We start from the raw sequence: 11,931 nt of genomic DNA, 5'->3' as shown, positions 1-11,931 counted from the left end.
CCAATTGCTTGAGCCATCACTGCTACCCTCCAGGGTCTGCATTACTGGGAAGCCAGAGGGAGCCAGGAGCCAGAGCTGGGAATGAAGCCCCAGAAGGCTGATGGGGGATGCAGGTGTCATGAGCAGGGGCTTAATGCCCGCTCCAGAACGACCAATTCTTATTCCACGTTGTTGAATTCATCTCCAAGCTCCTGTACTGCTTGCTGCAGTAATTTTCATTGCTCTTTTTGGAAGGTGGTTGATAGTGACTATTCTGTTTCCTTGTCATGGAGATCTCTTCACAGAGTTACTATAGTATCTGCCTAGAGGAATCTTGGGACAAGAATTTTCTTAACCTCACCCTTGGGAGTCACTGTGCCAACATCCTTACAAAGACAAACACATTAGATTCACCTATGCAATTAAAAGAAAAATATAGCAATGATTTTTCTTGGAAATGTACATGCAAAATCAATTTGAAGCAAGAGAGTGAGTGGGAAATCATAAAATATAAAATCCTGTCCTTTTTGGTTGATTAATTTTTATATTTTGGACAGCATTGCCTATAAGCTGAGGAGCAACATCTAGAAAACCATTTAGCTTTGTAAAATTACTTCTATGTAATCTTTAATGAATAGCCTACTTCTTTCCATTCCAAGCTTTCAATTTAACAAGAATTCATTAACCATTCTTTCACTCAATAAGCAGAGTTGCCATCTACTCTTTGCCTAACTTTTGCTATCTTTGCTGTACTTTCATTTCTTGTTATGTTTTAAGAATAAGTGACTACATTGCTGTGAGGTAGTTTTAGAAATACTGTTGGCCGGCGCCGCGGCTCACTAGGCTAATCCTCCACCTTGCGGCGCTGGCACACTGGGTTCTAGTCCCGGTCGGGGCACCGGATTCTGTCCCGGTTGCCCCTCTTCCAGGCCAGCTCTCTGCTGTGGCCCAGGAGTGCAGTGGAGGATGGCCAAGAACTTGGGCCCTGCACCCCATGGGAGACCAGGATAAATACCTGGCTCCCGCCATTGGATCAGCGTGGTGTGCCAGCCGCAGCGCACTGGCCGTGGCAGCCATTGGAGGGTGAACCAATGGCAAAGGAAGACCTTTCTCTCTGTCTCTCTCTCTCACTGTCCACTCTGCCTGTCAAAAAAAAATAATAAAAAAAGAAGAAGAAATACTGTTTTTCTTTAGTAGTCCTTTAGTTTTTTTTTTTTTTTAAAGGCAGAAAGACCTTCCATCTGCTGGTCCATTCTGCAAATGGCTGCAACAGCTGGGGCTGGGCTAGGTCAAAACCAGGGTGAGTGGCAGGGTGGCTGGGGCCCAGGTACTTGGGCCATCTTCCACTGCCCTCCCAGGTGCACTAGCAGGGAGTTTGATAGGAAACAAAGCAGCTGGACTTGAACCAGTGCTCTGACACAGGATGCCAGTGTCACAGACAGCAGGTTGCTATGCTGCGACTCCATTCTCTCCTTTTTTTTTTTTTTTTTTTTTTTTTTTTTTTTTTTTTTGACAGGCAGAGTGGACAGTGAGAGAGAGAGAGAGACAGAGAGAAAGGTCTTCCCTTGCCGTTGGTTCACCCTCCAATGGCCGCCACTGCCAGCGCGCTGCGGCCGGCGCACTGCGCTGATCCGAAGCCAGGAGCCAGGTGCTTCTCCTGGTCTCCATGCGGGTGCAGGGCCCAAGGACTTGGGCCATCCTCCACTGCCTTCCTGGGCCACAGCAGAGAGCTGGCCTGGAAGAGGGGCAACCGGGACAGAATCCAGCGCCCTGGCCGGGACTAGAACCCTGTGTGCCGGCACCGCAGGTGGAGGATTAGCCTATTGAGCCACAGCGCAAGCCTTCCATTCTCTCTTAAGTAATCATTTTCTTCTGACTTATTTTTTGGAAGTCCTACTCTGCCTCCAGACAGAATAGCCCTGCTTCTCCAGATGTAGCTGATGGGTCTAGGGAGACAAGGTTGACCTTATAACTGCCATCAGGTTGTCTCCGGGGAGAATGGAATAGAAAGCCGGAGACCTCCTGATTGTACTTGGTTGGAAGACCATGGCTAGGGTGACAGGTGAGGCTGTCATTGTGGAGCAGCACTGACAGGCCCACAGAGAAGCAGACGAATGAGCATGCAAATCAGTCCATGCAGGACAGAAGCAGACACAGAATGGGAAGCCATGTGGCCTCAGTCCTCGACGTAAGCCAGAGAGCTCAGCTCTTTAAGGACCTCCTGAAAGTCTCCTTATGTTAATTGCTACAGAACTGGGTCGGGCACCAGAGGCTACCCCTTAAATCCTTATTAGAAACCCTTAACCACTGGAGCCTCCTTGACAGTTTGTCTTGAGCCAAACCTACTCTGATTAGGAGGTGAACCAATCAAGGTCAAAGCCTATTTTGAATAGAGAGTACTCCATATAAAAGGACTCACTTGGGCAATCATAATGGACCAAGGACTGGTCCTGTGTAAATGCACTAAGATCAATCAATTTTAGGGTCTCAGAACAGTCTGCCTGCTGTAAGAATCCTGAGGAATAGGGATGTGTCATGAAGGAACTGAGATCTTCCAATTGGATTCATTTAAAGGAACATGTAGACAGCTCTCCTTTGGAGAAAGCACAAGTGACAGAGGGGAGCCCTTTTATGGGCTCCCTGTTGTAGTGATGACAGTTGGTTCTGTCTCCAATTGTTAGAAGGAAATATGGGAGAGGAGACAGTCATTGACAGGATATAAGATGAAACTCAGTGGTTGCTAAAGACTTTATTACTTTGGTTCCAGGTTTAAATGTACCCAATTTCAATCACAATATCTTACTAGGTCTACCAACTAACAGACAACTAGTTTTTGTGATTTTAATTAGCCATCCTTGTAACCATTTCAAAAGGCCATCTGTAGTTGCCAAAAGGAAGCAGCTTCTGAAGTGAGCAAGTCTCAACCCGGACTCTATCTTTATAGATTTAAAATTAGCCTCCTCCCACCCTTTGCAGCCTGACTTTCATGACTGTTTCGATAAAGTCAGCATTCCTCCATGGGAACAGGCTTCAGCAAGTGGCTTGTTTTCAATTACTTAAAGAATGGGCCCATCCTCCTCCAAATTTTATGAGCTTGGAACGAACACAGTCATGCATTATGGAATGATGGGCATATGTGCTGAGAACTGTCATTAGGTGACTGTCATTGTGTGAGCATCAAACTGAGATGATGACAAATGTCAGGCCACAGAATTTTATGGGACCACCGTCTCGGGATCACAATTGTATATTCAGTGTTGAGTGAAACAGTGTTTTCTGGTGTGTAAGTGTAGAGAAGTCCTCATACACAAGGCAGGTTGCTTGACAAAAACAAACAAACAAAACAAACCTTTTGGGTGTGAAAATATGTGGGGCATAACTAAATGGTATCTGGTAGCCAACCAATGTCCAACTGTAATGGCGAGGGGCTGGCGCTGTGGCATTGCGGGTAAAGTCCTGGTTGCTACACTTCCCATCCAGCTCTCTGCTATGGCCTGTGAAAGCCTGGCTTTCTTTGAAACAACAATAATGGTGGGTATAAGAGAGATAAACATTGAGGGGGCTACAGGCACACTGGGATAAAAGGTGGGATAGAGATTAAAGCTGGAGGCATGCAAAGTATAAATGTGAGGCCATAATTTTTTAAAACAATAGTAACAGCTTTTGGAATTCCAAGTAAGAAGTGTAGGATGGACATGAGAAAGACTCATGGGAACTAGGCGAACATTAGTTCTAGACCAAGTGTAAATGTAAGAGACAGGATTGCCATCAGAACAGTAATCATTTCCCCAGGTCGTTTCTGTCTCGATTTTTTTTTTTTTTTTTTTTTTTTGACAGGCAGAGTTAGAGTGAGAGAGAGAGACAGAGAAGAAAGGTCTTCCTTTTCCGTTGGTTCACCCCCCAAATGGCCGCTATGGCCGGCATACTGCACCGATCTGAAGCCAGGAGCCAGGTGCTTCCTCCTGGTCTCCCATGCAGGTGCAGGGCCCAAGCACTTGGGCCATCCTCCACTACCCTCCTGGGCCACAGCAGAGAGCTGGCCTGGAAGAGGAGCAACCGGGACAGAATCTGGCGCCCCAACCAGGACTAGAACCCGGGGTGCCAGCACCACAGGCAGAGGATTAGCCTAGTGAGTAGAGGTGCTGGCCCTTCTGTCTCAATTTCAAATATCTGTCCCACTCTCAGGCTGTGTGTCGGAGGACCCGTCCTGGTAATTGGTATTAAAATATGATTGCTATGGCCACAGGATGAGGTAGGTTCATTGGAATATTCTGAGCACAAGCAAGAAGAAAATAAAGGACAAGTCATCCATTCCACAAATGTTTATCATGTGCCCATCGTGTGTCTGCTGTTCTAGGTGTTGGGTCACGAGGATAAACAAAACTGAAAATGCCCTTGTCATTATGTAGCTTGTGTTCTACTTGGGCAGGTCGGGGGCACTGAAAGCAATAATGGGGGGTAGGGGGTGGTACAGCAGTGTAGTTGCCTTTTGGGATACCCACATTGCATCTTGGAATGCTAGTTCAAGTCTTAGCTGTTCCACTTCTGCTCAGGCTCCTGCTAATGTGCGTTCTAAAAGGCAGATGATGTTCCGAGTACTTGGTTCCCAGCCTCTAATGCGGGAGACACGGATATGGGAGTTCTGGGCTTCTGGCTTTGGCCTGGCTCAGCCCTGGCTGTGGTGGGTATTTGGAGAGTGAAACAACAGGTGGAAGATTGATAGTTTCTCTTTATTTCATTTACAAGAAAGAGAGCAAACAAAAAACCCTAATTAGATATAAATTATGTTAGATATTGGCAAACACTATAGAAAAGATAAGTCTGGGCAAGGCAGATGAGAATGAAGAATGAGGGTGCTGGGATTTCATAGAGGATGCCCTGGCCTCTGCCTTCCAATGCTTCTTCAGCTGCCAGTTAGGAGATGGTTACAATAATCTAGGTAAGACATGCTGATGGATTGGAGACAGCATAACAAAAACTATTGGTGCTAAATGATGATTGGCTTCTGATCTTGCAGATGAAACATATTCGGTGTAAAAGAAAGATGAGAGTGTCTTCAGTAATGAAGGGGTGAAGAAAGGCAAGAGGAGGAAGGGAGGGAGGGAGGCATGTCGAACACACACGGGGGCTAAGACTACCTTTAGGACTTCTCTGGAAGTCGAGCAAAGAGCTCCAGGATTTGATTGCTTGGATAGCCAGTGTGTGATTCTGGGTTCCCAGACGTGACTGGAACTTGGAGGCTGACTGTTTCTTTGACGATTAGACTGCTAATCCCACATTCCCTTTCAGTGAAGTTCTGCTTAACTCGCAGAGTGAATGTGCTGGACCAGTGGCCTCGACTTGGAAGGGAGATGGAAGTGACAGTGGCAGTGGAGTGATGATCTGGGAAGGGGGAACGCCTCATCTCCCTTTGTCCCTGGGTAATGGTGACCCGTAAGCTTTGGTTTACAGAGCACGAGTGTGACACATGAAGAACACATGTCATCATCCCCAACCCCAAGTCATACAACAGCCACGAATATTATTTGCATTTGAGTGCTTTATTATATTGGAATTGCAGTGATATTAACATTTGTACAAATGCACAAAATCTTGTCTCTTCTTGCTAGAAAGAGATGTAAAAATCTGACCTAGTCAAACAGTCTTAATGAATTCATTGTCCATTGGTAACAATAAATGTGTTCACGATGCAACAAAAAGCTTAACATAAAATTAACATATTAAATGCTGTAGCAAGTATTTACACGTATGTACCCCAAAATTTTTTTTTCCTTCCAATAAGGAAGGTGGTTGCTTTACAAATAGACAAACACACACAGTTGCTTTGCTGTTCATTACAAACACCCCCAAGTCCAGAACTTAAAGTGACAGCACCTTTTTTGGGACTTCCTTAGTTAACACTCACTTTTCACAGTGCTAAACATTTTCCGTGTTGTTAGGTTTTTGGACAATAGTCCTCATGCAATTGTCCTAGAACACTGTTTTTTGAACCGAACCATTTCTCTGGGCCTTTTCAAACGATACCAAACCCTGTGCCAGGGAGCATGCTTCAAGCCTGTCTTTGCTCCGAGACAAAGTCGAAGCGGCACTCTGCTGCTGCAGGTGTGAGTTAGCAGAAGGGAAGAGGGTGAGTAGGTCTTGGACGATGGCTGGATGGTTGGAAAGGCTCTTTTCCCTCCAGCCCCCTCCCGCGGCACTGCTGATACCTTTCACTACTTCCTGTAGTGTCTGGCATTGGTGTTTGCAAGGAGCAAATGAGACTCGAAGGAGCTTATTGTGCATAAAACTTTAACGATGCATTTACAACCAATCTATTCAGGTTCCACATTCTCAGTCCTGAGGCTAATTGATGGTATCATTTTTAAAAAGCATAAAATTATATAATATGAAGCTCAAAGTTAAAAGAAATTTTTAAAAATGACTTAAGAAGAGCTTTCTAGATGCTGGCTTCTAATGAGCTACATATTGTAAATTAGTCTAAATGTAACAGTTGGTAATTATCGATTTCTTTCTGATGATAAACTTGGAAAGGTATCAGAGTGCCACTTAAGAGTATTAATCTTTTAACAAATGCTGGCAATTTGGCCTTACTCACCTCTTCAGCTTGTGGTTAAATAGGTTTGTTTATTTTCTTTTAAAAATAGACAATTTATAAGGAAAAAATATATAAACACTCTTTAAATAATTTGGCTACAAGCATTACATCACTGAAACGTTCCACGAGAAATAGTATGATATTCTGAATGAACACACATTTCTACATTTCCACAACGTGATGAGCTAGGCGTTTTGTTTTTTCCACTTCTTTGTGTGTTTGTTTTGGTATAGGTTTTACTTGTAAGTTTATTGCTTCTGTGTCTTTTTCTCCTTCCTTAGGTTACAATTGTAAAACAGAGGTGCTGTCCTATATTACAAGGCAACATTGTATTCTTGAGACTTAGGAATGAAATTGATAGGGCCACTGTTAGTTCAGCAGCCTCCAACCATGGCTAGGACAGCGGTCAGATGTGCACTGAGGTGCACAAGAGTTAAGTCTCCTGGCTTATTCAGGACACTTTGGTTCAGAGGATGAGATAAAAAACTCTTAGGTGTGGCTTAGCTGCTGCCTCACATCGGTTGCATAATATAACATTAAAAAAAACCCACAAACTTGCTATGAATAAAAGGATCAGGAGTATAAGCCACACAGTGTACTGGCTCTTCTTGGCATTCTCGGAGTGGGCTTCCTCTAGGCTGATGGGAGAAAGAAGTCTTAGCTATGCTGCTAACGAGCGCACTCAGTTGTACTTGGTGCAGAGAGCCTGGAAGTATCTTACAGGGTGCAGCTCAGAGCCTTAGAGGAAAGGCAGGGGAGTGGGGCAGGGAGTGCAAAGGCAAGTTGGAGGACAAGGAAGAGGTTAGAAAGAGAAGAGCAATGGAAAGGGAGCAGAAAAGCTAAAGTGCAATTTTAAAATATAAATTATTTTCAAAGCAGAAAGATTCTAAATTGCTACAGTTCGCATAGGCACTGTTTTATTCAAATTTAAATGCGTTGTTTTCTTTCCTTTCTCAGATAAGCTGCATAATGGAGCTTGAATGGCTTAAAGCTACTGCATATTATTTGGGAAAGGACAAAAAGCACTAAGGACGCTGAATGTAGTGCAAGGCATTCCAGGAAATCGTGTGGGGTGGAGAGAAGCAGAGTGGAAGTTGTTTGTATGCTTCTGCAAGAAAGCTCTTCTAGTTCCAGTTAGATTCCCTTTAGCTGAACTCTGCTTCTTACATGAAAAAGCTTACTTTAAAAATGAAAAACAAGAAATAATTGTAAAAAAAGAAAACCTATTCAGAACGTAAATTTAAAAAAATAAAAATCCTTGATGTCTATGCACAGAGACCTAAGCACACATTCTACCAAATGATGAGCCACTCGAAACCCTGAAAAATGAAAATACACACAACCAGAGTAGTTTGTTATGAGCTAATAACTTTAAAAACAAGCAGATCCTACAGAAGAATACTGTTCAAATGGAATGTTTAAAAATAACATTTATTAATAAATATCTTATAAAATTCTAAATTAATAGATTCCTGTTCAAATTTTGCTTTGGTCCTTGAATTCCACTGTATACACACATACATACATATATATTTTCTTAGATGGTTTTTATTAACCAGAAAGAAGCACATTCTATCCTAACGGGATGACTAATTTTATAGCAGTTACTGATGCGGAAATCCCCCCAGCCAAGGACTGGTCTTTCACCATGGCTGGTTTATGATTTCAATGACAAACTCAACTAACACACTAACATTGGCTTAACTAACAGGCACCAGAAGCTTCACCATCGGCACCCCTCTCAGACCCACACACTGCATTTTATGTCAATGACGAGACAAGTGCCAAGAGTCACCCTATTCGCTGTAGCACGTGCTGTGACAGCCGCGTGGCCCCAGGGGCTGTGTCAAGATGGTGACTTCCGTGCACTGCTGTGAAAGTAGGCGAGAGATCCATGGGTCTGTAAAGGGCAAACATCCGACTGGCATTAAAATCAGTACATTCATCCACAGCTGGGCTTTTCACCATACCTGTCCTGGCATCATTGAGAAATGCGTCGAGGAGAAACAAAGATGCGGATGCCTCTGTGTGGGCAAGGGGTCCCCTGGTAGGAGTGGTCTCCAGTGTACCGAAGTGCTGAGCGCCCGCACAGGGGGCAGGGACTCCACAGGCAGAGCCTGGTGATAAAGGAAACCACACGGGGAGGAGGCGAGGCAGTGGCACAGTGACATCCTCTATGGGATGGGCGCCCTCAAGGCCATTGCCACTGACTCAGAAAACGTACATGGATGACCAGTGACTGGTTGCAAGAGGAGAACGGGGAAGAAAGATGTTCTCTCCTACTGGCTAACGGTGTTGGGCCAGAAGGGGGAAGTTTTAGGCAGACTGATTGTTCTGTGATCGGGTGAAGACGGGACCTTTAGGCGAAATCCTCAACATTGCTAACCCTGGTACTGAGCTTGACAGTGAGCCTCCCTGTTGGGGAGTGCAAGAAATACTGACAACGGGCTGCGTTCTTGCTATACTGCATTTCCATTCTGCGAATGAACACACCTCAAGGCCCAGAGGCTTACAAGCAGGCAGTTTATTCTAATTCTAGGTTGAGGTCGGTTTGCTAACTTGTGTGCTTGGTTTGCCTACTTAGCATAAAAAACAGACATAATTGAGCTCTACATAATGCACATCAGTCAAACTGTCAAGTTGCTGAATTAAGAAAACTCAGGCAAGTTCTTCGCTGCCCAGGCTTTCAGTTTAACAACTAAGTAATTTTACTCAAGATGTAGAAGAGAAGTAACTAAAACGCAATTTTAGGGACAGGTCACCCGCGGGACATGGTAATGTTACCAGTGGATATTTAAAGAAGAAAATCCATTTCTTTAAGTGCTTTGCATGCAATAAAGAAAAGTTTTTGTTTACTCAAAACAAAACATAAAAAATTTAAAAAACCCAACAAACATACATTTCAATGCTTTGTTGTTTCTGGCAGTGGAGGGGCAAGAGGAGGGGGGATGTGTGGATGATCCCATGAAGGATTTTTTTTTTAAAATATCTGAGACAGAGCTATGAACGTTAACTTTTTTAAAGCAAAAATTAAATATTTCTTAGGAAGCCAGTCAGGTTAAACCTTTCAACTATTACTGCTGGAATAAAAAAGAAACAACTATGAATTCAGTATTTAGAATACCCGAAAATGATATGTTTGTCTAAAATACGATAGAAAATTCTTTCATTTGCATTCTTTTTTTTTTTGCATTTTGACCATATATCTAAGTCTTAAGTTTCACTGAACACTCAAAACTGTCTTTTGAACACACTTGACACACAGAAAGACTGTTGATAGACATTGATTTAAAGAGTAAGTTATTTGATAAAACTGAAACTAGGTATAAAAATTACACTTCATGGCCTTCATATCTTCTTGTTATTTCCCTCCAAAATAGATTCTTACACTGTAGTAAGGGAAACAAGCACATCCTTCCCTTTTCTGAACCCTTATAAAAGCTATACTTTTGTAAAATACTGTTCTTGTAAAACACACACACACGCACACACACACACACATCAAGCATTCAATGGAGATGAAAACCAGCACCTGCCTAGACTTTAGGGAGGAACCTTGGCCCCTGTCATTTGAGATGTGACATTACAACATGAGCACAGCACAATGGCTTGTGTGAAGGAGGCATGGCCGTGGTTTGGGGGTCTATCTGTTTTTGCTAATGGATTATGTCTGTGGAAGTTACTGGAAATAGAACTCAGAATTGTTGAGGAGTGGAGCAGCCTGTGCCAGACTCGGGGCTTCCCTTCAGCAGCCACAGGGCCCTTGTACTGTCGCGGAAGGCTAATAGCACCCAGTGAAAACGCAGGATTTTCTTTGTGTTTCTGCAGCTTGCTTACACCCACCTGAATGGCAAAGCCAGTTCCACAGGCTTAAGAAAAATAATAATAATAAATCTTAGGCTATTAGCAGCTGATGATTGAATAGTGTAATCTGTGTAGTGAATAGAGCCCTTCTGAATTATTATATAGCGCGTGGATTTTCAACAATATAGACAGGCCACATAAAACCAGTTGTAATTCCAGGGTGTGATGTTATAGCCTTGCATCTCAATTTGGACTTTCACAGTCAAGGCTTATAGAATTCCCTCCCAAGTGTCTCCACAGCTGGCATTTAACAGTGCTTCACTGTAACTCAACCACCTTTTATTTGCTCTGATTATTAAAAACATTAAATCAGGCACATTAAACATCTCCCAGTTACTATTTTTTGAAAAGCAAGAGTTGAATGAACTCCAGCTGTGGGTTACAGGCAAGTGAAGAAAAGCTAGGTCCACATTTTTGAGGTTTGCTTCTTTTTCTTTCTTTAAACATTATTTTCATTGCATGCAATGCTAAAGGGAAAAACAATAAAACAGGAGGAAAGTCAAAATGAATAGCAAACAGGAAGCCTGAGGCCAACTGGAAATGGAGAGGAAAACTGGGTATTTGAGCAAGTGGACCAAGAGGAGGGAGAGCGGGGCTGAGATGCTTCCTGATTTCGTTTGGACACTGATGGATCTTAACATTGTTTCTAGTCAAAGAGGGGAAGGCTGTGTGTGTATCTGGGATTCTGGTGAGAGAGCACAAACTCAACATGAGTTAGGATGTCACCAGATTCCTACCCAGGTACCTTAGATCTGTCCTACTTGACACCTAGCTATGCCTCATTTTGGCTAAAAGCTGTGGTTTCACAAGATTCCTTGTTTCAGGCAAAGGCTTCGGCTGATAAGAATGAAACCATGACTATATACAGAAAAGGTTCAGTTTATAAACAAATAACTGGTACCAGAAAATTGGAGAAAAGCACCAAAGCATTTCCCAAGCTGATAGATATTAATTGCATAACTCCCTTTTTTTCTTATATAACTAAATATAAAAGACAACATTTCCATAGTAACTATAAAAATGAAAGCCAGTCTTTGAAGGGCTGAGGAGTCTTCCAGGTTGGAGTTAATTCTAAAAATGCCCTTAAGAGAAAGGACGCGTGGTATGGTACAGGTCTTCTTAGAAGCAAGGCGTGGCCCATTAGTTTAAAGGATGGGATTCAGGTCTGTTCTGTGAGAGGTGAGCTGACTGAGGGTGGAGCTTCCCACGACCTCACTGACCGACGAGGACGTGGTGATGGTGTTATGCTGGATGACTTGCTGTTGGGAGCAGGCTGGGACAGGGCTTGGAGGAGGGCTACTCTCTGGACCTAGGAGAAAACACACACATACACACCGCAATATAGCTCGCTCTTGTGTGGATTTGCAAACTCTTCAGAAAAATGGTATTAGGTATTTACTTGAAATAGAAGCGTTTCCCACATTGGCTTCTGCAAGTTAATTTGAAGACTTTACCCTGGTGTCACCAAGCTATGCCTCTTCCCAATGTAGAGC

The 11,931-nt window shown here is 43.4% G+C and overlaps 1 protein-coding gene across 9 annotated transcripts in view; it reads right to left on the bottom strand.

The window, feature by feature from the left end:
- Nucleotides 1-5,500: 5,500 nt before the first annotated feature.
- Nucleotides 5,501-11,931, bottom strand: part of CREB5 (cAMP responsive element binding protein 5) — a 430,789-nt gene continuing 424,358 nt past the window's right edge. For all 9 annotated transcript variants that reach the window (XM_051853248.2, XM_051853254.2, XM_051853251.2 and 6 more), the window contains one exon: nucleotides 5,501-11,747. In XM_051853248.2, the coding sequence (XP_051709208.1) occupies nucleotides 11,584-11,747 (164 nt within the window). In that variant the 3' untranslated portion in view covers nucleotides 5,501-11,583. The remainder of the gene's footprint in view (nucleotides 11,748-11,931) is intronic.

This window comes from Oryctolagus cuniculus, chromosome 16 (assembly GCF_964237555.1).
Source record: "Oryctolagus cuniculus chromosome 16, mOryCun1.1, whole genome shotgun sequence".
In the NCBI taxonomy this organism is placed as follows: Eukaryota; Metazoa; Chordata; class Mammalia; order Lagomorpha; family Leporidae; genus Oryctolagus; species Oryctolagus cuniculus.
Note: the sequence above shows the minus strand (reverse complement) of the source record. Positions and strands in the feature narration are given on the sequence as shown.